The sequence below is a fragment of the Akebia trifoliata genome, chromosome 6 (genome assembly GCF_017979445.1).
Source record: "Akebia trifoliata isolate Shusen 1 chromosome 6, ASM1797944v1, whole genome shotgun sequence".
In the NCBI taxonomy this organism is placed as follows: domain Eukaryota; kingdom Viridiplantae; phylum Streptophyta; class Magnoliopsida; order Ranunculales; family Lardizabalaceae; genus Akebia; species Akebia trifoliata.
In genome coordinates this window covers 115,604-141,376 of record NC_141380.1, presented here as the reverse complement: position 1 = coordinate 141,376, position 25,773 = coordinate 115,604, and the positions used below count along the sequence as shown (strand labels likewise).

Here is a 25,773-nt window from a genome sequence, read left to right as displayed (position 1 = left end):
ATAGTGAAACTTTCCTTACTAACATGGTAAGCTTTTAAGCCTTACTAAGGGTCGTTTCGTGCATATGGATTACCACAGCAGCACTCCAACACCACATCTCTAGATTTCATTGAAAAACTCATATCCAAACAAAAAAATTCAAGACTTACTTTTGAACTTGATCCAAGGTTTTGATAATGGACGGCTATTGAGCTTTCAACTAACTCCCTAACTTAAAATTAAATTTCTATGGTGAAAAATAATTTTTTTTATTATATTTTTTTTTTATAAAGTTTATAGCATTTTTTTCCTCTACAACCCCCTTAAGCATAGGATCATGTTTTTGGATGCCACAAGGACCTTTTTTTGAAAAAAAAAAAGAAAAAGGGAAGACTCTAATGAGCTGTTTTGCATGTAAAATGGTTGAAAAAGAAAGCATACTTTTCCGCACAAAAATAACATATATATTATCTTTACCCAAATCGATTGACTTCTTATTAATCTCTTGTTCTTTACGTGATGTTAGAGCATTATGGAAGTTGTTGATTTTAATCTGTCTGTTTGTTGATGTTCAGAGTTCCCATTAATTAGTGGGTTAACATTGCAGACAATGAGATTGTTGCTTAAAGCTAGATTTGGCAACTTTCTTTATATAACTGTTCCAATGTCCTCCTAATGGCATTAGTTTGGAGTTGAAAACATAATCAATCATTCTGTTTCTCTGGCTTGTGATCTTTTGTGCTCTGGTAGGGCTTTTGTGAAACAAGCAATCAAACCAGGAGAAATAAATCCTGTACAAATGTGATAGAATAATAAGAAAAATTGGATGTGGGATTGAAAAGACAGAGGGTGGAAGCCCTGATCAAATTACCTCAGGTTGGCAACCCATATCAAAATTGTCTTCAATCTAGAATACAGTCTTCTATCAAGGTATGAACCCCTCTCATGAATGATCATATCTCATTCACACGTCCTTCAAATGAAATCCTGCTATCAATCTATCTATATTTTGAGAATAGAATTGCTAGTAGATTACTTTCATAATAGTCTAGCTAGCATATTTTACTCTTCTACTTGGTATCATACCGTGTGTGTGTGTGTGTGTGTGTGTGTGTGGGCAGCAGGAGGCAAATAAGAACATGAGACAAGGAAAGAAAAAATATCTCTTAATGCATGAATTGATGAACTGAATATGAATGATTGACAGCTTGTACAAATTGGCAAAAGAAAAATGAAAAAAAATAAAACTAAATAAAATTAAGGCACATATTCATTCTCAAGGACAGGCTGTGTCCTAGTCACCGTTGCCACAGGTGCTCTCGTATCCCGAATCGACATCATCTGCAGGGCTTCACCCACATCGGCCGCCTTCTCCATCTGTAGCATCTTCTTCTGGTGCTTATATCTTTGCACCCAAAATATCAATAAACCCAACAGAACCAATATCACAAACCCACCAAGCACCGAAACCACTATCTTCCATACCTTCCATTTGTCCTTGTTCCCTTCACCTGTAGCATGTGGTGGAGGAAGAGGAGGGGCAGCAACTGGTGTTGGGGAGGGTGGTGCCGTGGAGGACTCAACAACGATAGAGAAATGCCCCTGCTGGACCGTTGAACAGGTGTTGCCCGATACTAAGTTGCTGAATTCTGGTAAACCGTGCAAATCAAACCATACACATTTTGCATCTGTCACAGATTTCACATCAGGAAACTTAACCAAGATGGGGTTTTGCAATGCACTTAGATCCAATTCAGGTAGATTTGTAGCAGTTAAATTGATGGCATCATAGGCGAGGAGACCCAACACTGGAGTTAGATAAGTGTAACCGGGCAACGGGTAGTAGACCAAAGACCAGTTACCCAAGTTTTGGTAAACCAGAACGAGCCTCTCAACATAGGGTTGCACGGAAACTCCAGGTGGGATCACGAACTCCTTGTAGCTTGTAACACCTTTAGTTCTCAAGCTCCCACTCCTTAGCCTCATAGCTGAAATCCTAATACCAGTTAAATTGGAGGGCACACTCCCATCATACGGTGTCCCTGTCCGTGGCCGCTGAACAAAAGCCCTGTAAGCGTAGTCCTGAAGAAGTGCATCCAGTGATCGTGGTCCTTGAGATTGAGCTCTGAGTTCAGGCAAAAACAATATCCAGAGCAATAGAAGAAGCATCGAGAGACTTCGAAGGAGGAGTCCCATCGATGCTTCTTCTTCTTCTTCTTAATCGAAGAAAGGGACACCAACACCAACACCAACAGGAAAGAAGTTGTCACCGGATCCAGGAAAAAAAAAAAAAAAGACTGAACAGATCTAAATCAGTCCTCCTAGACTTCAAACTTGGGAGTCGATATCAGACCTAAAATGAAACCAAACCAACGGGTACTCTTTAGTAAAGTTGCTTTGAAGGTTTCAACCGTTACAAGTTACAACCCAACTGGCTACCTGGCTGGCTGGCTGGCTGCATTTGCATTAGATCTCTTTCTTTTTTTTTTTTCTGGTCCAAAAAAGACAATTTGAGAGAGAGAGAGAGAGAGAGAGAGAGATCACAGCAAAGAAGTGTAGGTGAAGGTGAATCTTTCAAGTATTAGATCTTGCGAAGAAATCAAAAACCCCTCGCATTTGTCTGGTCAAAAAAACAATCTAAATAAACTGCAAATAGTGCGAGCTTCTTTCCGGGTTTACAGTAGAAGATTTGCAGTGTCAATTGAGAAAAATCATCATCAAAGAATAGAAAAGCAGAAACGATAAATGGAGCAAAATACCTGATCCAAAAAAATGCAGATTTAAGCAAAGGGGCTATTTCTATTTCTATTTCTTTCTTATTAGAAATTTAGAATAGAAACGAAAAAAGATTCTCCAGAAATGGCATTGTTTATCTCGTCCAAGATCACAAATCCACCGACCGCATCACCACCCCTACTTCACATTTCTTACACTCAGAGAGAAAAACCTAAACAAAACTACAGCTCCTCATTTCATTCCCACCCAACGTCTCATCAGTGTTTTGCTGTGCTGCTTTGCTTTCCTTTTTTCCTTTTCCTTCCTTTCGTTTTCCTTTTCCTTTCCTTTCACAGATGAGATGATATCTTCAAATCAAACAAATCCCAACCTCATTCGTCTCTCTCTCTCTCTCTCTCAATGACCTGACTTCTTTGTAGCCGAGAATATCGCCAAACATTAACAATGATCTTCAATTCAAATCGAATCTTTTTATTATAAAAAAAATAATAATAATAATCTATCAGAACAACCACCACCCGAAGATGGACAGATAGAGATCCGAAACCCTAAAATACTCCAATTATTAGAATTATTACTGATTACTGAATAGGAAGAAATTTTTTTTTATTATTTATATAAAAATAAAAAGGATTTACAGAGAAGCAAATACGCATAAATTCCACAACTTTCTCTATATCGACAATAATGCCCTTCATTTTCACTAAATAGACAAACGCGTCTCCTTCTCCCAACTTCTAATGGCCCGGATTGAACTTGTTTAACGGGGCTTAGGCCCAAACTTCCAGCCCGTCACTCATAATCACCGTAGGCGTATTCAAGATATCCACTACAATCTAGCGACAAATAGTTATTGGGACCGACTAGTTGCACACCACCAACTAGCTGGTTGCACACCATTATCGATAATGTTAAAATTTAGGATTATACACCTCCTCGTTACCTTGTTTTGTTTGCTAGTATAAATTATAAACATGCTTGTTTTACATCAAGCATTTCTTACAAAAATTATTGAACCAACAATAATTTATTTGAATAAGGTTGAACAAGAATGAAAGAAAAAAAAAACAACAAAAAAGTGCAATATCTTTATTTTAATTTCAATGCAATCATCCAAATAGAGTGCAATTGGTAGTGGATGGTGTGCAACTAGTTGGTCCCTATTTATTTCATCTACTTGGACACTTGAAATGTAAGGAAAATCAATAAGTTGTCTAAAAAAAGATATCTATATCATCATCTGGCACAAGCTGCAATATTATTTATACCTGTAGAGGAAAATAATCACACAATTATCCAGACCATACACATGTATAAGCCGGTTAAGTGGTACCATGCGTAAGTTAGCATTTGTAGTGCTGCCTAGCAATAGGGCAAGCTAAGATAGAAAGTGCCTGACCTAATTAGAAGCGTAGCACAACCATAAGCAAGACCTGGCCTGCCAAGCAAGACATGCTTGGTCAAAGAATATTCGTTATATTGATTTGTGCACGTCAAGTCCAAAGATTTCGGAGGAGATCTCTCTAGAATAGCAAACTTAATCCCAAAGATCCCAATTCCATTTAGAATCCTAATAATCAAGGGATTCTTCGAAATCATATCCCATGAGGAGGGGAAATCCTGATTCAAAAGAATGATCTATAAATAATGCAATTGACAGAGGTCTAAGGAGCTTTTTGGCTAATTAAGGATCTAACCAGTAATAATCATTATTTTTGTGTAATTCCTACTTAAGCATCGAAGAATTTTTGACAGATATCACACCAGTACTAACAGGGAGGTGGAAAGAAGCGATTTCAAATCAGTAGGACAAAGTTCATCAGCACCATCATCGAAATTTGACCCCACAATACCTATTGCTTGATACCATCACATACTTGAACAAGGTTTTTTTTTTCTTTTTTGATTTTTTGAACAATTATATTATCTTTGTGCTTTGAAGAATTCAACTGAATCTTATTCTAAATGTTATTATTATTGTATAATTTACTTTTTTATGACAATGGGTGTATGAACCTAGAAGTCCAGACTAGAGCACCATATCTCACCAGATCCCCTTGGATACCAACAATATTATTCAAACTATTTTGCTTAAAAGAAAAAAACAAAAACAAAAAGAGAGAGAGAGAAAAAGAAAAGGAGGGAAAAAGGATCCAAGAAAGGTAGTATATGCATTTTGCAAGCGGAGAATGAAAGAATTATGGATGTTACAAATGTAGCCCATTAGAATTCGATTAAGGCCCATTGATTGCCCTCCCATAATAATGAAAGTGAGGGGCCCACTGACCTGATTTTTCTAAAAAACAGAAGGAATTTTCTTTATGTCTTAAATGAATGAAAAATGTGTTCTTCGATCTTGGGTTATCTAAGTAAATGCCTTTCACTCACATACCATATATATATATATAAAATACACTTTTATGAAAAAGTTAAAGGACATGCTCTTTTCTTTCTCTACTCTCACATCAGAATAATACAATAATATTAAAAATGCCAGCTCAAACTTGTGATACCTTCGGTCAATGATGCATACCACTGCACTGCACTGCACCGCACCAGCCAGCCATTAAAGTACGCCCAGTGCGCTGTGCGCAATATATTGCAACGCAAATCTCACACGTGACACCTACTTCTTCATTGAGAGATTTGGAAAAGGATAAGTGTGACCCTGAGATATTCTGGTCATATAGATTCAAGATCACTCGATGAAGGAGGGACCGTATCAAATCAAGGATTTATTAAGAAAATATGTGCAATTGAAACAAGAAAACGAATTGATAAAATAAAAAAATAAAAAAAATATACAATCACACAAAGAGACATTGAGATTTTACATGATTTCTTCTAGATTAATGTACGTTTACGGATCACACCGATTCCACTATGAAGAGAAATCTTTACAAATTACACTTTTTCACCAACATGAGAAATATAAATATTTCAAAAAATCTAATTAAGATTTTATATAAAATTAGTGAAATTATGAAAATACCTTTAAAAAAATTTCTTTCAATTTAAAGACATGACTTGATTTACAATACCTCCTTGTTGACTAGTACTATCAGGCTCCACAAACCACAATAGGATCAAGGATGAATGGTGTCCTCTACTAGCACATACCACGTAACACCATGTGCAAGTTTAGTTTTGTGAAGTTGAGAACCACAATCACTTTCTTTTGGTTTATATACATATAAAAGACTATAAGTCAGTGTCATGGTTCTTGAGGAAGAGATTTTGTCCACCTTAATTAGAGTTGCGGGCTCCCACATCTTAAATGAGTACTGAGTGTCTTAATACAATCCTTATTCTAAGATTTATGACAAAAGCAACTAAAATTTCTTATATTGTGAGTTAGAATTTATATTTTATTGGTTAAGGTATGAATTTTGAAATATTGTTAAATAACAATTTGTAATTTTGGGTTGAGATATGAGAATCACATGGATAAAAATTTTCTTATTTATGCACCTGTTTTTATTGTCATGTTAATTTGGATGATATTTGGTTTCTATCCCACTTAAACTGATTTCTTATTTATGGTTACATGCGTTCTACCTTATGGATTTTAAATTTCGCTTATAATCATTTATTAAAAAAATGGCTATTATGATTAGTGTACGAAATATCCTTCAATGACACATTTCCTCAAAATACATCATCATTCTTTAATTCCTAGAATTGTTTAAGAGATAGGATGATCCACGCATCCTTACCTAATCGACTTTGAAAGATGATGCTCAAGATCTTCCTAGCAGGTGGCGAGATGGCAATGGAGGTCTACCTAGCAAATGGCAATAGAGGCCTAGTCCAAAAAGATCACAAATTGGATCCAAGACTCAGCTTCCGACTCCTTGGAGTATGAGTGATGGTTGCTTATGTCTAAAATAGAAGGAACTGACAAAAGGGGTACAACACATATTTCGTAAGGTATGAAAGTTATGACAAAGAAGGAATATTCTATGAAACCTAAAAACAAAGCAAGGTCATGGATTGGACCATGCTAACATGAAATCCAAAGCACACAATCGATTCTTCCACAATCATAAATTGTCAAAAGAAATAATGCTTCGATAGAGTTAGAAAAATAATGTGGAGAGCTACGCGCAAGATAGTTGTCGTAGAGTAGGCATACATATTAACACTGATAGTAAAAAAACATATGATGAGCTCGAACAAGAGATCCAATAACACCTGTACTGATCGTGCCATAAACCATGCCAGTGGTAGGCATATCGCCTAATTATAAGAAGAAGCTCAATTAAAAGAAAAGATAACTAACATCTAAAATTTTTTCTTGTTACTCTGTCGGAATGTAAGTAAACTTAGTTGTTAGAGTGAAATTGTAAGGACACCTCGCTCCAAGAGTTACAAGAGAGAATCAATATATTGTTCATTGCCAACAATCTCGAGGATCCAATGATGGGGATTTGAGAGCCATTATGATGTAATTTTTGGTGTTAAATATGAGAGTTTGGGTGGTGTTTGAATGGTTAAACTAGCATATTTACTCTCCCCCCTCTCTCAATTTCTTTTGAATTATTGAATTAGAAAATCAGAGGAAAGTGTAGGAGCTTGGGGGGCAGTGGATACAATTAATCTTCTAAGAACTTTTATCTTCTCCATTTACCTTATTCACGATAGTTGAAAATTCCTCTGATAAATTACATTTGAGAATATATATATAACTACTTTAGATACAAGTTTAGACTTATAAAAAGAAAAGAAAAGAAAAGGAAAATGTCAAATACAAAAATACAGTTATATTCTCAAATCGAAGCCCAAAGGCCCATCCTAATTTATCTTGTCGGCATGATCATTTTCTTAAGATTCCATCACTCTTATACATAACTTTAAGATCACGTGCAGATGTCCACTAGTATGTTTAAAAGTCATTCTCTTTTGGAATAAAAGTGCATGGCAACATATGAACGACTTTCCTTTCGTACATGGGGGGGTTGCTTTTGTAATTACAAAGATTTCTAAATAGCCACGATAATTATCACCACCCCCCCAAAATTGATTCTTCCTTTAGTCATTTTCTCTACAACACTAAAACATGGAATACCCCAATCTCTTGAATAATATATGCAATTTGACTTTGGGATTATATTAGATTCTTCAACTAATAATAATGGTTTAAGTAGGGAATTTATATTGCCACACCAAAAAAATGTTAAGTACACCAAACACAATTTAATGATTCTTTACGGGAAGTGGAATTAACCATTTTTTTTCCCACTACCACATCATGTTTCTTCCTCAATTCAGAATGAGAGAGAAAGAGAGGCTTATTTGTGAAACCTTTTCACTAAAGTCCCACACTGATCAGTCTCCTGCATAAACCTGGGAATGAGAAACAATTGTATATATATATATATATATATATATATATATATATATCTTAGGAAAATGTTGAACTGACTTCATTCAACACTATGCTGATGTGGCAATGTGTAGAGAATCATAAATTTTTTTGTCTTGTATCTCGATGAATGTCAATTTAGAACAACCTATATTTTAATAAGAAAATTTAAAGGATTTTTGACGCATGAATTTAAAAGAGAAGATGAAGTTAGGGTCACCTTCAACTTGTAATTCATCCTAAATCAAGTTATTTGAAAATCCTAATCCTAACGAGCTCAAAAACATTGATCAATTTCAACATCCATTAGATCGAGTTTATATCTACCTACCACGTATTTACAAAAATAGAGAGGAAATATGTGAGAGAATAACCCACAAAGACGCACAAAAAGAATATTGAAAAAAACAAAACAAAGAAACAAACCTTTCTGTATCTCTCACTTGATGCCGTAACTAATGATCAGCCTTACTTGTTTCGAAGGAAGAAGGTATGGCTGAGAATCAATAGTAAAAGGGAATGTAGGATTGATGCTTGGTAGATATAATGATTTAAAGAGTGAGTTGAGGAAGTAAACATGCTAGGTTTCTTTGATAAAGAAGGAGATTAAGAATAGAGATATAAATTAAGAAGAAGAAGAGTTTTTTGTAAAGAGGGACATTGAACTTTGCTCATATTGCGCTTGTATTATAAAAGTTCTATCCACTAAATATAATGATCGAACACAATCAATTGTCAACTTTAATTATAACTTTAAAATAGATCAATAGCCCTAATTCAACTCTAAAAATCTAATTCAACTACTATTAAACTTAGAGATAAAAACTCTCTAAAACAACAATAAACTGAATTAGAAAACTAATAGAATTAGGAAGCTAAATAAATAAGGAGTTCTAACATCCACACCACCACCCCCTTTCGAATACGACTTTTCCTCAAGTCAGAAAGATCTTGAAAGTGACCCCACCATCAAATATGTCTACACGATTATCAACAGAAGGAATATCGACTTTCTAAAGGAGTATTAGGAGTTTCTTGCAACAATAGCCCAATTTGAATTGTTCATCACAATTTCAACAAAGACCTTTGAATCATAGGTCCCTTTGTTGTATTGTGAAAAAGTGATTGAATAGGAATTCACTCTAGAGGTCGACTTTATCATCATTATAGTTAAGCACTTCCACTTTGTCCTGAAATCTCGTAAGTTCAAAAGCTTGTAGCAGGTGTCCACATTCGAATTCTTACCTATAATTCTTCACACAAACCCCAAATAAAGCAATGATATTGTAGGATCAAGAAATGTTGATTCAGTAGGAACAAGGTGGAGTACTGGACAATTGGTATTCACTTGAGAGGTTGACTTTATCATCATCCTATTTAAGAATTTACGCTTTGTCCTAAAATTCCGTGAGTTCAAAAGCTTGTAGCAAGTGTCCACATTTGAACTTATACCCATAATTCATCACACAAACCTGAAATAATGCAACTAACAGGAGGTATTTTCGCAATCCTCTCATTCTATTGCCCAACTACTCGAATTGCAATTGATAGTAGTTAAACTATTTTGTTTGATGCAATTTGGAAAGAGCTCCATCGAGATCTAATCTATTGTGCCAAATTGTGTACGCAATGCCCATGTAAATTGCATGCAATTCAATCCACCTAAGGTGCATTCCAACTATTGATACCATAGAAGAGAATATCTAATAAGAAGAGTTGTGATGCTAAAGTCATCATTTGTCCATCCATGATATTGATCTTTTGATGTTGTTCTCATCGAGAAAATCCAATCGAATGGATCATATCCATTAAACAATGAAAAATAAATACGAATGGTATGACTTAGAATTATATCCCACTCTGATTTAGGCAATTGTGTACCACCGGTTTAGGCTCGAATCCTAGTGATGTCAATTGCTCCAATCGTTCCCATATATGTTCCATTATCCTTGACAGTTCATTAATCCTTGTTCGATTAAATGTCTTAAAATTTTCTTTAACTCATTGAGTTAGGGATAGTAAATGTTATGAAATATGCTCTAATACCAAATGTTAGGTTTCTATGATTAAGAAGGAGAAAAAAATGAAGAAAAAAAAATGTTTACTGAAAAGAGGAAGATAAGAATTTATTAATGTTGCTAGTCTTATTATAAGGTATGTCCATCTATATATAGTGGTCCAGCATGACTACTTGCCAAGTTTGATTACAATTCTAAAATAGAATGGTCATAATTCAACTCTAAAACCTAATTAGACTCCTATCAATATAGATAGAAACTCTCTGAAATAATAATAAACTGAATAATAAAACTAAAAAATAAGAAGTCCTACCAAAACCATGTAAAGAAAGGATATATAGGAAAAGAGAGGCATGCGAGAGACTCTTGTTGATCAGAAGCAAAGTGTACATTTTTATCTATTTTTGAGATTTTCTTCTAGGAAAGCCATCCTCTAGAATAAGAAAGTTTTATTTGATGTACCTGCTACATCCTTATTTGGTGTGTCATATATAATTTAATGAACTGATCTATTATAGTGAAAGTTGGTGTGGCAACATAAACACTTGTTTACAGACAATCTGCAGATAAATGACAAATTATTTTTAGAGAGTTACTATTGCCACACCAGCTTTACTAATGTCACACCAACTGTGTGCAATCCTTCGATGATTTACATAGGAATTAATGTGGTAATAGTAAAAGTTGGTGTGGCAATGGCAGCTCTCTATTTTTATATGGCCATATGTATTACATCACGGACATTTTTGCCTATCTTTTTTCATACCCACAATCTTTTTCTTATTTGGTAGATTTGTTTTTAATGAGATTAGTAACTCGGGGTCGTGAGGTTTTGCCTATTACGTTTAAAGCTTTTGGTGGATCTAACTTTGAAATTTATGAGACTCTAATTCATGGGGTTTGAGATTAATTGCAGAAGAGATAAAATAAAGGTATCCTTATTTTTGAGAGGATGAATTAAAAAAATTGTAAGAGTATTTGTAGGTCACTAGTAAATGTCTCTCTCTCTCTCTCTCTTGCAAGCTATAGATTGTGGAAGTGCAAGAAATTTGACGTCTCAACTTCGAGTTGAGGAGAAGCCAATTTGTGCAATCTTTTACTCTCTAGCTAGCTTTTCCTCCCATCCTTTGAAATCATATTTTGTTCATATATCAGTTTATAATAATAAATAATAAAATTGATTGGGGCAACATAGGTTTATATACATCATTTATGAGAAACTATTTAGTACTATTAGATGCTTATTTAAAATACTTGCTAAATGTTTATTTAAAGAATAATGTTGAAGTGACCTCAGGCTGGAACCTCATATCACACTTCTTGACATGAAAGTGTATGGGAACCATATATACTTTTCATTGAGATACAAGTGAAAAAGCATCTATGGTTCCTATCCACTTTCACGTCAAGAAGTGCAATATGTGATTCCAGCTAGAGGTCACTCCAACACGACTCTTATTTAAAATATTGAATTGGTGAAACGTTAAATCTATCACCATCTATTCTTGAACTAGCAACCAGCATGGATGGCAATGCTTCACCAACCATTTTATCAATAACACTATATTGTGGTGACAACTTCCTAAGTTGGTTAAAGTCTTTTGTGTTTATACCACGACTTGGATTCAAAACTCGTTTTCACCTACTAATCATTGTTTGAATCTTGTTTTTCTAGTACTAAAATATGAAATCTAATTTAACAGTAAAATTGAACACATTGTGTGTCACATCACGTACATCAATCAATTGTTGGAAGACATGAGATCAAGAATATTAAAATTTAATTATAAAATTAAAATACATCAAAAGAAAGTTGAATTTGAAGCACACAAGTGTTGTCTTTGAGAAGTTATTCCCTCCCTACTTGAATTTGAATTCAAGTTTGTAACATAATTCCCACAAATATCTTTAAGATACAATGAACCCAATCTCTTAATCACTATTAATAAATTTACAAAAATATAAGATTTTCCCACTGCTCATTTTATTTAGTGCTAGAAATTGAAACTCATATGATATATTTTTTTAATCCTTATGTACTAGAAAATGTTGTATCAATTTGTATTGAATTGTGCCTACAGATCAGAATGTGACTATCCAATTAGATTTAACAAGTATTTATCTCAATTGTTACAATTAATTAGAAGACTCGGATCACTTTCAGGGTGGACCCAAAAGCTAAGTACCATTTACATATTTTCCTTTAAAGTTGAAATAATAAATCCTTATAAGTGGTATAATTTTGTAACTTCACTAAAAATTCTTCCTTCATAAATCATTTATTTTTTAATAATAAGATCGTTCATCGATGCAATAATGGAGTATAAATGAAAAATGAATAGTTATAATATCCAAGACCATTAAAATGTTCAACACTATTAAAGTTTATTTATTTTAAAATATATATATATTTTTTAATTGGATCATCAAGATTGTATTCAAGACCTCATTGGGACGTTAGCATTTTCTACCACATTCATTTTTCAATTATACCCCTGTCCATTTTGTCTTTTTAGTAAAAAAACGTAGGGTATATTGATTTTATGTAACGAAATTATTGTAATTTGTATATAGAAGTATTGTTGATTAATTGCTAAAGCCTTTACTGTAAATAATTATTTATTATGTAAAAGACAATCATTTATTATGTAAACTATAATTTATTATATAAAGATTGACATACAATTATCTTTTTCACTAAAAGGCAAAAGAAGTAGGGGTATTATTAAAAAGTGAATGCAGTGGAGAGAACCTTGTTAGTAATATGTTATTTTATTTGCGAAAAATTTATGAATTTTTCAATAAAAGTATTATTTGTCTAAATATTTAAATGAATAAAAATGATTTTTCTTTGAGAAAATGAATAAAAGATATTGTAATATTTGACCAAAAAAAAAAAAAAAAAAAACCAACACCAACCTAAGTTGCCAACGAAGCTTTAGTTTCCTCCATCAATTAGACTTCTCAATCTCTCGATTATCTCCACTCTTCAACAGACTTTTCCAGGAAGTCTCTCTCTCTTAGGCAAATCAATCAAAGAAATTAAAAAATTAGACTAAAATCAACGAAGAAGTAGATCTAGAATCAAGTTGATCTCTTCAATTTCGAAAAGAAGAATTGATATCATATCGATCTATACAACTCTTCAGATTTTTTTTATTTATTGGTTCTCTTTTATATTTTTCTTTCTTTTAACAACAGGAACTAACACTTTTCTCTCTCATTCATTTGAGTTCATGGGATGTTCACACACACACACACACACACATATATATATATATATGAATTTTTTTTAATGGTTATTTGAGATCTAAATTGTGCTTTTTTTAAAATTAAGTTTAACTGTTTTTAATTATTCAAAATTTTTCAATGAATTATATGATTAAGAATTTTATTAGAATATTCTATTGGATGTTTAGATTTATAATTAAATAGTCCTAATTGTTTGCTCAATTGCGCTAAGTGGAAGAGGAATTAGTTATTTTTTAGATTCTAAATATTATTATCATATGTCATATATTTTAAACTCTTGAGTCATAACTCATATAATTAAAAATTTCATAACTTGAAAATTATTAGATTATGTCGAAGTATACCAAATTATTTATTTTTGAAGTTAACATTCTCCTTTATATATATTCTAATTTATAAATCATGATAGTCCTCTTTTGTTTTTTTTTCATTATTTTATATTTATAAAATACCTTTTTTCTTGGAATGTTACCGATTTATGATTTGTATTTTATCTACAAAGAAATTTTACCTCGTCCTTGGCATATAAGTTACTTTAGGGGAATATATGGAAATAGTACTTGGATTCCCCAGTAAAACACTCGTGACTCTTTTCCACAGTGGAAGAGTGAGTTATATGCTTACCTTCGGCAAGTTTTACATTTTTAAATTTGAAAAATTCGAAATGATTATTTAAATTATTAATATATCGATAACACATTTTTATATGTGCTAGAAAGACTAATTTTTACCTTCAAAAAAGAAAATAGAAAGACTAATTTTTTCTGATTTGCATTGTGGAGCGTAAGCCGTAGGGGGCTCTCTTTAGTTTTAGCTTTTGGGACGAGAGAGTGAGTGAGAGCTTTATTGTTCACACAGACTGCATACTTGCCATTCACAGTTTCTGTCCCTCAGTAGCATCATCTCACTGGAAAATCTCCTGTAAGATGTAACGAGACTCCCACTCTCTCTCTCTCTCTCTCTCACTCGCTTTCACTCTTTCTCTCTCTCTCCTTGCTAGATTTGCAGAGATCTTTGAGTTGTTTTCCTGTGCCCTGACTCACATGACGAAAATGACATATCGTCTACCGTCTAATATAAACGATTTCTCCATTCTCCTCCGTGCTTTGTGCAGTTCTCTTTTTTATTTTTTCCTTACCATATTATAAGAGGCTTTTGTTTTCCTGTTTTTATTACTTTTTTTTTTTCTTTCCTTTTTCATCTGGTGCAGGTGAGTGTAAAACAAACATGGGTATTAGGGTTTCGTAAGTTAGAAATCAACAGCACCACCCGTGGACATTTAGGGTTTCTAAAAGTGCAAATATACCCACAATAAAATTGGATGGTAACCTACTCTCCTCCTTGTACTAAATCTTCTCTCTTTTCTTATTTGGGTATTTTTTTTTCTCATCTATTTAATGTTTTGTTGGTTGAACTGAGAGGATTTTACGTTGTTTAGTTTCAACAAGATGATTCTATTATTTATTTGTCCAATTTTTTTTTCTTGGAAGTACGGTGTCCTTAAATTTCCAATTTTCCTGTGTTTAGGAGCAGGTTTTACAAATTATTTTTTTTTTGGGTTATCTATTTGGTGAGATCTTGCCACTCTCTTTGTTTTGTTAGAGATATTGAACATTAGGGTTTTTTGTATAAGCAAGAGATGTCGCTTATTCCTACTTGACATTATTTGAGGAGTTTCCTTTGGATCTCACCTGCTGTAAAACTAATATTTTTCTTTCTTTTTTCTCCTTTTGAAAGGTAAACTAATATTTTTCTTTTTACGTGAGTTTTTGTCACTATGGTCTGTTCTATTTGATCTGAATTTCATTTGGTGCTATGTAGTGATCTCTAGATTCTAAATTAAATGGAGAATGGGTTTTCCCTCTTCTTTCACATCAAGTAATGTTAAAAGGGTTTACCGAGTTTTTATGGTTCAGGAAAGGCTCCTGAAACGTACAACTTCTGGGCTTCATCCTGAAATCGCTAATCATTTTATTGGCTATTAAGAACATATCCTCGTTTGTGATCTTTTGATTTTGTTCATTTATTTCTACAGGGTCCAAAAGATACATTTTAAGTTGCTTTTGATGCTTGGAAGTGTTATTTTGTACGAGTTTTTTCTCTAAGAAAGGAAGGTAAATGTCAGGTTTGTTTATGATGTGGATAGAGACAATGTTTATGGGTTCTTTAGATTTTGTGAAAAAAGTTGTGGACTTAATTTGGATACTTTTGTTTCTGCAGCTTTTCTTAAGGATCTAAGAGAACTCTTAAGGAAAATTAGGTTTTTCCCATTTCTTCAATCCTATTTTTAAGAGAAACTGTTCGAAGTATTTTGTTTATCCTGCCTTTAATTTCCTAGAATAAGTCTGTGGTAGCAATTATTACACGAACCAAGGGAAAGAACCATAATCCCAATTTATTAATTATGATGATTTATCAAAACTGAATTAGCAATTGCACTAGCTGATTTTGTAAATTGGAAAAAAAAAACATATCTGATAAAAGATTAAAAATTAGTTTATCTTATCTTCTTGAGAACGAACTCATTATTTGCAACCCAAATACCAAATATATGGTTGTCTTAGACACATTCTCTTCAGTTTTTGTGTTAGACATAGTTTTTCCACAATTATGGTGGTAAACATTTACTTTTTTTTATATTATTATTTCCTTTTGTTTCCGTTGAATGAGTTCTTTGAGGAACTTTAGTGCTGTTCCTCTCTATTGATTTTCCTCAGATATATGAGGCTAGGGAGGGAATGGAGTGTAGTTTCATCAAAGGTCGTCATCAATGTTACTTCACAATTCAATTTTGTTTAAAACTGCGTCTAATGTGTTAATAATATCCACTCCTACTAACTAACTCAATGCACGTTTTTTTTTGGACCTTCTCTTGTTTTTTTTTTTTGTGTGTAGAACCTTCAATGCATATAATCTTTCTAATTGGGTATGTTATTGGATTTTATGCAAATGACCGAATCATCTCAATCAACTTTTCCTTGATTTATCACCAATTTGAGTGATTTATATGTTTTCATGAATGCATTCATTTTTTTTTTATTTTAGTATTTCTTTCCTAAGATATCCTAAATTTGAAGGGACGAGTTGTTGTTGTTGTTGGGATGAGGCTTTTTTTTCTTAAGAGATCCCAAGTATTGACAAATGCTTATAAGGAAATGGTTTGAGAGAGCTTTCTTCAGTCCACTCATGGATGGGTCAAGGAGTTGAATTAGCTGCTGACTCATTCATTCAAACACTGGTAGAAAAGGAGTAATATTTGCTACTGTGACTGTGTGAATGATGCAGGAGGTAAATTTCATCCTTGCCCCTCAATGCTTGGACTGAAGGGAGCTCCCTCTTACACTTTCTTTTTTCCCCTCTCTCTCTCTATTTAACTATTTGGAATTTTGTGTGTAATTGTTTTTGATTCACCAGATGGTTGATCTTTATCAAGTTTGCACTGAAGTTTAACTGCTAGAATGCATAACTGAGATGGTCAATGAAAGAATTCTTCTGGGGAACCAACACACTCCACTCTTCCTTACTGACTACTGGACTGCACCTTAAGTTTCTCTGATGATATTCGCATAATAGCTAATTTCATACTTGTTCTATGTTTTTCTCTGATCCGATGGTATATATATATTTGTGGCGCTGCATAAGTTCAACGCCTATAGGTCATTGATTCCTATTATATCTTTAAGTTAAAAAAAAAAAGAACTCTGAAAAAATGCCAAAGTGACTTGAATTAGCACAAATGCTCTTCCTCCAGATATGAGTTTATACACTCGAGGAAAATTGATGGTTCTATGCACCGACAGTGCTACTTCGACTGGCTCTTTATATGTAACAAATTTGTTGGTGGTGTGTTAGTTTGCATTAAATTTTCCCCTCAGAAATCTCCTCTCTTATAGGGTAGCAAAGGTTGGAACTTGAAGCTAATTAATACTTGTTTGTTTTTATGTTTTAGAGATTATTATTATTTATTTATAGAAACTCGGCAGTGGTGGTGGGGTTGGTCTCAATATATTTTATTGAGTATAATATGATATAATATAATATATATATATATATATATATATATAAGATAAGATAAGATAAAGGAAGGGTGCAACCGAACAGCTAGCGGTCCCTTGATATGAGATATGAGGAGTAAGTACGGTCTTAACAGCAGCAAAGTCATAAAAAATGCACTACCATTCTTTTCTGAGTGTGTGTGATTATTAAAACCACTCACTTTAATTTGATAGTGTGTAATAATATCTGACACATGATGCAAAGACTTTAAAAAGCTCAGTTCATTGAGTTGGTCGAGGGCGGAAGTACACTCCATCCCTCCCCCTTCCCTCCCCTCCCCCCCTCTTTTTTTGTTTTTTTTTGAATCTTGAGTTGATGAACGCTTGCTTTATTATTTTATTTTTCTACCATTTGAAGGTGTGCCAAGTGTTTGAGCTTTTATATTTAGTTTATATATGGGAGTGGGTGGTTCTTGTGCTATTTGGATAATAAAGAGCTTAACTTGTTAATTTCTGCTTATTTTATGGACATCTGTATTGGGTTTCTCTGTCAACTTTGAAAGCGTACCAAATATGGATGGATATGGGGACCATTGTAGTTGAGTTGCCATTTTTAGCAATAAACTTATGTTTGAAATTAGTTCATATTTTTATCATTCATGAATGATGCAAGGATCTGAGATTTAAAATCATGGTTGTTACTTGGATTTTGAAGTGCTCAGTAGTCTTTCTCCCCCAAAATTTTTGGGTTACAAGTGTAATGTTGGGCTCTTGGCCATTCTTTTTTATTTTAGATAAGAGATTTTTTTTCTTCCCCAAGTGTATTTTATGGTGTTCATCTTCAATCAATGTGATAGGGTGTAACAAAATTGAAATATTATGGTATTTGCAGTCCTATCATAATTGATTATGAGGGTTTAAATTATCTACCACTATGAAATACATAATTTACTTGTACCAAAATGATTAGAAAAGAAGGTTATTTTAATAACATTCCCTATTAAATTGGTGATTTATGCTTGCCCCCTTGCAAAATGTAAGATAAGTTTACCCCCTTAGGACATAAGTTAAATGTTGTTTTTCTTAATGATGTAATAGTGAAATTAATATATTTTTAAAATGCTCTTCAAATACTTAAAATTACTAAATCAAAATTTGATAAAAATAAAAAATAAAAATTTCATTGTTAAATCAAGAAAAAAAAAGTGACCTTGACTTAAGGTCAAACGTCAAGGAGGTGAACCTAGTATCACCAATTTAACAGCGTGGTGTATCCAAAGTACCCAAAAAATAAATAATTTAATTACACGTGTCATTTCGTACCGGATTTCTTTGTAAGTTAGTCCAGTTTGTTGGTAATTTTTTTACACAGGAAGGGCAAATGTCATCTTAAAATAAAAAATGTCCATTGTGTCTTGAAGTGATTTTACAGGATCAATGTATATATATATTTTTTGATTCTCTTTTAAGATAGCCAAGTCATTGTTTTACTTAATGTTATTTAGATTTTTTATAATCATGTGATTAGTACCATTATTTAATAAATAGATGATATGGTCATTTTTTTATTTTATTTTTATGATGTTGGGTTACATGGCTAAATTCACTTGATCATCTGATGATGATGGAGAAATAATATATTGTTAAGGTTCTTAGGTTATATTGTAGTCGGCTAAGTGATTGGTTTTAGGCTACCATGAGAGAATTGATTAACCAATTTCTTTTACTTGAAATGTCACTACTATTAATGAAGTCGGCATTCATTTAGATGACTAAATGTTAGTTTACTCTCATTGGATGATTTTCGAGTTACAATAGAAGGAAGTATGCATTCAAGTCAACTCATGGTTGCTTAAATGTACATTAATAGACTTTGCGTGAGAAGACTTATATCCAAATCTACCATTAATTAGAAAAAATTTCACAATGAACATATTGGTTAGTGGATCCTTAGGTATGAGTAGCTCATAGGTTACTAAGTAGTTATCTAACCACTTGGTTACTAATTAAATGCATGGTACTTGGCTTAGATGAGAATGGGTTTACTTTTTTTTTTTTTATATAGTTTTTTTGATAACTGGGAAGTTTCCAATGTTCCAGATATTAGTAGATAGGGACAGGGAATTTTGTTTCCATAATTTTTTACCTACGAAAGAAATAAAAATGCATGGAACTTACATGCATCTGTAAGGCTTTTATTGATTCATTTGATCCATGACACAAAATCAAGCTCGCCCCTCGTTGACTTGTACAATTCAAGCCTCTTAGCACATTGTTGCCTCTACTCCATCAATGTAGGATCATCATCCAAAAGTAGTCCAAGCTACTTCTCCTACCAAACCACACACCAAAAACCTTCATTAAAATGATTATTGGTTTGTCAGTAGCATGTTGTATTATTGTGCAATAAGTATAAGATGGAGTTAAATATATTTGTCACTAGTTTGAATTTAAAAGCATTGTGCTAGGAACAAGGTCATAGTTCAGCTCACATCTAAATTTTCTTCCTTATTCCACTTTCTTGTAATATGCACTTGGGAGTGATTGAAGTATTATGCTATCATGTGTACCTAGAAATGATGAAATAATCATTATTAGGCACTAATTTTGAGTGAACTGATTTTTGTTTTATACAAATTATTTATTTTAGACGTTTTCCTCTTCAGAGCTACTGCATCTTTAAGGCTCAATATGTTCTTGAAGAAATAATAAAAACTTCTACTTTCTGTTTTCTTTGAAATATTTACATCGTTGAATTTGCAAATCCATGAGTTCGTAATGAAACTTACATTACAAAAATTTGAAGTATCTAATTTGTATCTTCTTCCTTGAAGCTAAAACCTAGGGAACCATATGTTTAACTATGACTAGTAGGTACTTCTACCCAATTTTTTGCTCCATATGAATGATAAATGCCACTCAACTTTCTAAGAGGATCAACACAAATTACTCTCAAGAGGTAAACAACATAGTTTTTAAATGGCGTTAGAGATCCTTCTCGGTGTTTGAATTTGTTGTCAGAAAAGTTTTGTTTTCTTTATTGTTTTTAATGTACTCTTAAGTTCGTATTGACTTGTATTGAAAATGCTCACAATATTGAACTCCCCGTTATGAATATGAAAAATCAAAGTACCTACAAAGAAAAACAGTCCACAAAGCAAAAACATCAAAAGAAAAAATAAAAATATATTGATTTGACAATTAAATCAGAACACATATTTGCAAGAATATATCATATTGAAACATAACTATCTACTTTATTTGAAGATACTAGATGATAAAATTACTAGCACAAATACACATAATAAGTGAATTTTTGTTTTCAATAATATTTTAACATGTTTTTTGTGTTACTTTGTACACCCAACTATGTCACTTGGGCAATAGTGGTCACATATTTCCTCATGCTTCCATATGAACATGAGAGGTGCTTGGCCCAAGTACCACCTTCTCGTCCTGGTTTTCTTCCTAGGCACATAAGAGTGGGAGGTCAACTGTAGCACCAATCACTTGAAGGGTTTAGCTCCCCGGGCTTGATGGAAGCATCAATTACATTTATGGTAATCCAATATTTCACTCGATCATTAAATTTTATAAAATAGATTTTGGTAAATATGTAAAATCTTCTCTATGAGGGAAACTAACTAAACCTAATTAAATTCACACATTATTAGTCATTCAAGTAACAAAAAAGCAAAGAAAAAAAGGTTGCTCACTGTATTAGTGAATTGAGCTATGACTCATATCTATCCTCAAGTTCTACTGTTAGGAAAAGCTCTGCTGGTTTGACGTAGAAGAAACTTGTTATGTGACCTTTGTTTTATACAGAAAATTTAATTAAAAAGTTGAAAAAAAAAAAAAAAACGAGGAGAATGAGAAGCCTACTTGTGTATAACAAAAAATAAATGAGAATGGGAAACCTATCTATCTATACTATCAATTATCTAGCTTGTCAATGATGTTCTCTATTACATGACAGAATTATTACCTAGTGACAATTATTACCTGAAAATCAGACCAACTTTAGGTTCTCAACTTAGTGTGAGCAATTCATCTAAGTGTAAAGACCTTATATTGTGAAGATTATTTTTTTTCCAATAGAAAGATTATGTTTGTATGAAGTTGAAATCTACCATTATTAAGGTATTGAAATGAAGTTTAACAAAGAATGAGTTTTGTTCTAAAATCCATAAAAGGATCTTGATCACTGAAAGAACAATTATCTTTCTCAAATTCAAAATAGACTCACTACCAAACAACGGAAATCTTGTTGCATTCTATGTTCTTTTATCTATTTATTTTTCTAGCCATAAAGAAAATTTAACTATATATGAGACCCTTTAAAGGCATAATAAATATGAAATTTTTTTAGAGAGAGAAACCTGTGAGTCCAATGGATTGACTTATTGATGCATGAACGACAGATATGGCCTCCTCTTGGCACCAATACAAACGTTTTTCTACTAGCTGAAAGATCAGTGTAACCATTCTCTTAAAAACCAACTAGAAAAGTAAGCATATTTTAACTTGTATTTTACCAAAAATGGAAAAGATTTTTATTAAAATTGTTAAGAAGGAAGAAGAAGAAGAAATGGGAGGAAACCTAAATATAATTATACTATAGAAATAATTAACGAGGAGGATGGGAAGCCTGCCTTTCTATACTATCAAGTATCATACTTGTCAATGATGCTTTCTCTTACATAACAAAGTTATACTAAACATAAATCCCAAAAAACTGAATACATGAAGCTTTCAATATTTCAAGTATAGTATAAACAGAACTATAGAAATAGTTTCTCAAGTTGTTTAACCACTAAGCTTATATTTAAACATAAAATAATATATAGCCTAGATGCAACCCGTAGATCTTTATGAATTTCATTATTGAAAATAACTAAATAAGAAAAATGGACTAAGAAGGGATGATCTGAAGAGATCATCTCTGCAGAGCACACAGAAAAAGATTGAATTTTTTTCCAACTAATTGTTCTCAATTATAGGGTTAGCTATATTGAGACAAAGAGAACTCATCTTACACATGAATATGTTTTGTTCCTTGTCTCCCCTAACACTCAATCTGTTTACACCTTAGAAAATTATACCAAACTAGTGTTTGTATGGCTTAGATCAGCTACATAGAATTATAGATTATATCTTATAATCCCTAAGAAATGATGACAAGAGCAATAATTGGATTAGATTCTTTTTCATGTAAGATAATAGGAGTGTTGCCTCGGATAGATAACAAAACATGTACCAGAGAAGAATAAATGTCAATGAACGAGAAATTTCAAGTCAAAAAGATTATAAAGATAGCTATTGAATCCAAAAAGTTCTTACCTATTTGATTAATTGATTTTAGGACCCAGATAATACTTGGGGTCTCTAAAAAACCTTGCTATTGTCTTTGCTTTCTCTATTGAAAGGTTAATTTTTCTAAAATATGCTCTTCCAATGCTTTGGATATTGCTCCAATAGAACCAACTACTTGATTAAGCTAAACGAAGGAGAAAACAGGTAAGGTAGTGTTATTTTCAAATACAAAGAGTTCATTTTATTTATACAAATAAACCTCCATATATTAAGCACCCACAATATAGATGTATGTTGATGCCAGATTGATGCATGAAAAAAACACAAATATATAAGCAATAAACTTTGAACTCCATACAAAGTCATTAATTTAAATGAATCCACCGCAACTTGTTAAAAAATGGACATCTAGATGTAAAAGAACATTGGTGGCAAAGAAAATTAAGAACTTGACTCCATTGATTAAACTTACTTTTTTTTCACTCAATTGCAAATATAGGTAAGAAGATAAATGAATTCAATGCTGGAAACTACTGTATAATAAGGTACCAAAAAATTTCCAACAACTTTATACAAGGTGTTAGGTGAGATTTCACATGAGAGATGTTTAAGAGATCAAAAACAAAAATTCATTAAGACAAGATCCATCATGTTGTTCTTAAAATTATGGTCAAAACTTCACAAGCTCTATCACTTTGATTTGGATGATAACTATTAGAAATATTGAAAAGTTATATAATAAGTGAGGTACCGACACACCTTCTTTAAAACATGGATCGAGTATAAAAAGGACCACTCAAGTTTGCAGTTCCCATTAGGGAGAGATTTTCATGGAGAAAGTTGAACTTAATAACTGACACTAGAAGAACCAATTAAGAAAAAAAATAATACCAAATTAAGCACATAAATTTCGAGATTCTAAACCAAATTCAAACCAAACAAAAAATGTATCACCATAATATAAACTTCAAAAATTGAGCTTTAACTGAATCTTTAAACTCAAATTACAACAAAATTATAAATAAATAAATAACAACCAAGCTCTTTTCCACAAGTATGTCCTGGGCCTCCTATGAAGGAGTCTTCACATGCCATATGTTCACTCCAATGCCACCTAGCAGACAAATGTTTCAAAGAATATGGTGATGCTTGGTATTCCAATCCCCCATGACTAATACTTTAAGCAATTGAGTTTTTCACTTCAAAAAAGAACCCACTTTCTTCTATCCAAACCCCAAACTTTCCTAAAAATAGTACTAAACCGACTTTCCAAGCAAAAGAAAATTTGCTAGAAAAACCACACAAAGTACTATAAAAATACTAAAACTGTGAACCCTTATGTAATAATAGAAAAAAGCACGCTACTTGAAACCTACTATATTATTAGTAAATCTAAGTACTTGTTTCCAACAAAAATTTCTAAATACAAATACAAATAGATTAAAACTGCATGGATCCAATCAAACCAAAATCCTTGTGTGAGAAGAAAAGCATAAGAAGATAACAATAAATATAAACTTTTTACAAAAATTAAAAACAAAATTACAATAAAAAAACTTAAAACAAACAAATTTACTTCAATTTTTTAGATTAATTGCGACAATTCAAACGACAATAATCACAAGAACATAAACCCTAAGACTTCGGATTCGCATTGTTTCACCGCGAAATCAACCTTTAAAGAGAAAACGAAATCCTAAAAATGACATTTTTAATATTACATCAATTCAAAACTTGGAGTAAAACCTTAGTTGAACAAAGTAATCAAAGAGTAATTTCGTTCTTGTTTGATTGAATCGAAGAGGAATGAGAGGTGCGATTAACCTAGAGCTCCAATTAAAACTAGGTTTTATCTCTTCAAACCCTAGATCTGGGAAGCTATGGAGAGAGAGAGTGCACGAGAAAGAGAGAGAGAGAGAGAGAGAGAGAGAGAGAGAGGAGTGAGTTTGCAAGAGAGAGATTTGATATAATGTTCTCACAAATAACAATTCTCTATACGCATATTCAATGGCTACAACTTCATCTAAAATCACTGCCGATTAACAATGACTATTTAATGACAACTAAAAATTGTCACAATGAACGACAACTTTTATCAATCGTTTTTAACGTAATATTGCAGTTGCTAATAATGCAATGTGATGTAGTGTAAGAAAAGCAAGTAGGGGCCAAATCAATTGGAGAGAGAGAGAGAGTGTGTGTGTGTAAGAACCACCTATCACAAGGATATACAGGTCAAACCTCCTATCCATGCATGTGATAGAGGGTTCGGCTATTGGTAAAGGCGAACCTCCTATCACATGAATAGGAGGTTGGTCACTTTGTTTGGGCTTTTGTCGGATTGGGTTTTGATTGGACTGGATCATATCTTCTTCGGATGATTTATACATTTCAAGGTTGGATCCTGCATCTCAAGTATTTTACTAATTTTGAGCTACAAATACTATTCCAAGGAGTTATAGAGAATAATATCTAGTGTTTGTATTTGGGATAACAGCAAACCTCTAATGACATGTTCATGTTCGTCGATCTGCATGGTGTTTTAAAGCAACTCCAACACACTTTCCATGCCCTCCCAATTGTCATTTTGGACAGTGAAATTCAAAATGTGTCTTCAATGTACTACTCATCCCACTCTCTAATGGTTGGAGTGCATATTCTTTGAATATCCAAAATAACTATCCATAGTGGAATGGTCAGAACAAGTACAACGCGGTACCATTGTACTGATCGAACGACCGATAACCTCCTAAACTGTCGATTTGGGTTGTGGAACGCATAAAATGAATTCGAACGCACGACCCATACCATCTCAGATTTTGGGTCTTCCAATTCTCACGACTGTAAGTCCGTCGCTTCTCTCACGTTCTCCATTTTTTTTTTTTTTCCTTTTTTTTTTTGAGGAAATCGAAATCAAACGGTTGGAGTAGGGTTAAGGGTAGGTTTCCGATCGTTGTAGGTCGTTGCTTTGTTGAAAAACCCTAGAATCAAAGCTTCAACAACACCAATTGGACCTCTGTGAACCTCCATTGATGGCGTTAACTCACAATGTACCTCTCTCTCTCTCTCTCTCTCTCTCTCTCTGGCATTGAACCAGACTGCTGGAAACGAA

The 25,773-nt window shown here is 32.8% G+C and overlaps 1 protein-coding gene across 2 annotated transcripts; it reads right to left on the bottom strand.

Annotated features, from left to right (window-relative positions):
- Window positions 1-1,128: 1,128 nt before the first annotated feature.
- LOC147399328 (uncharacterized) lies at window positions 1,129-3,280 on the bottom strand. 2 transcript variants are annotated; one of them, XM_086444626.1, is made up of 2 exons: window positions 2,739-3,280; window positions 1,129-2,599 (listed from the first exon to the last, which is right to left on the bottom strand). In XM_086444626.1, the coding sequence occupies exon 2, from the start codon at window positions 2,173-2,175 to the stop codon at window positions 1,237-1,239; it is 939 nt and encodes a 312-aa protein (XP_086300752.1). In that variant the 5' UTR covers window positions 2,176-2,599; window positions 2,739-3,280; the 3' UTR covers window positions 1,129-1,236. The 2 variants fall into 2 exon arrangements, with proteins under 2 accessions (XP_086300752.1, XP_086300753.1); XM_086444627.1 differs by having other exon boundaries at window positions 1,129-2,332.
- Between the last annotated feature and the right edge of the window lie 22,493 nt (window positions 3,281-25,773).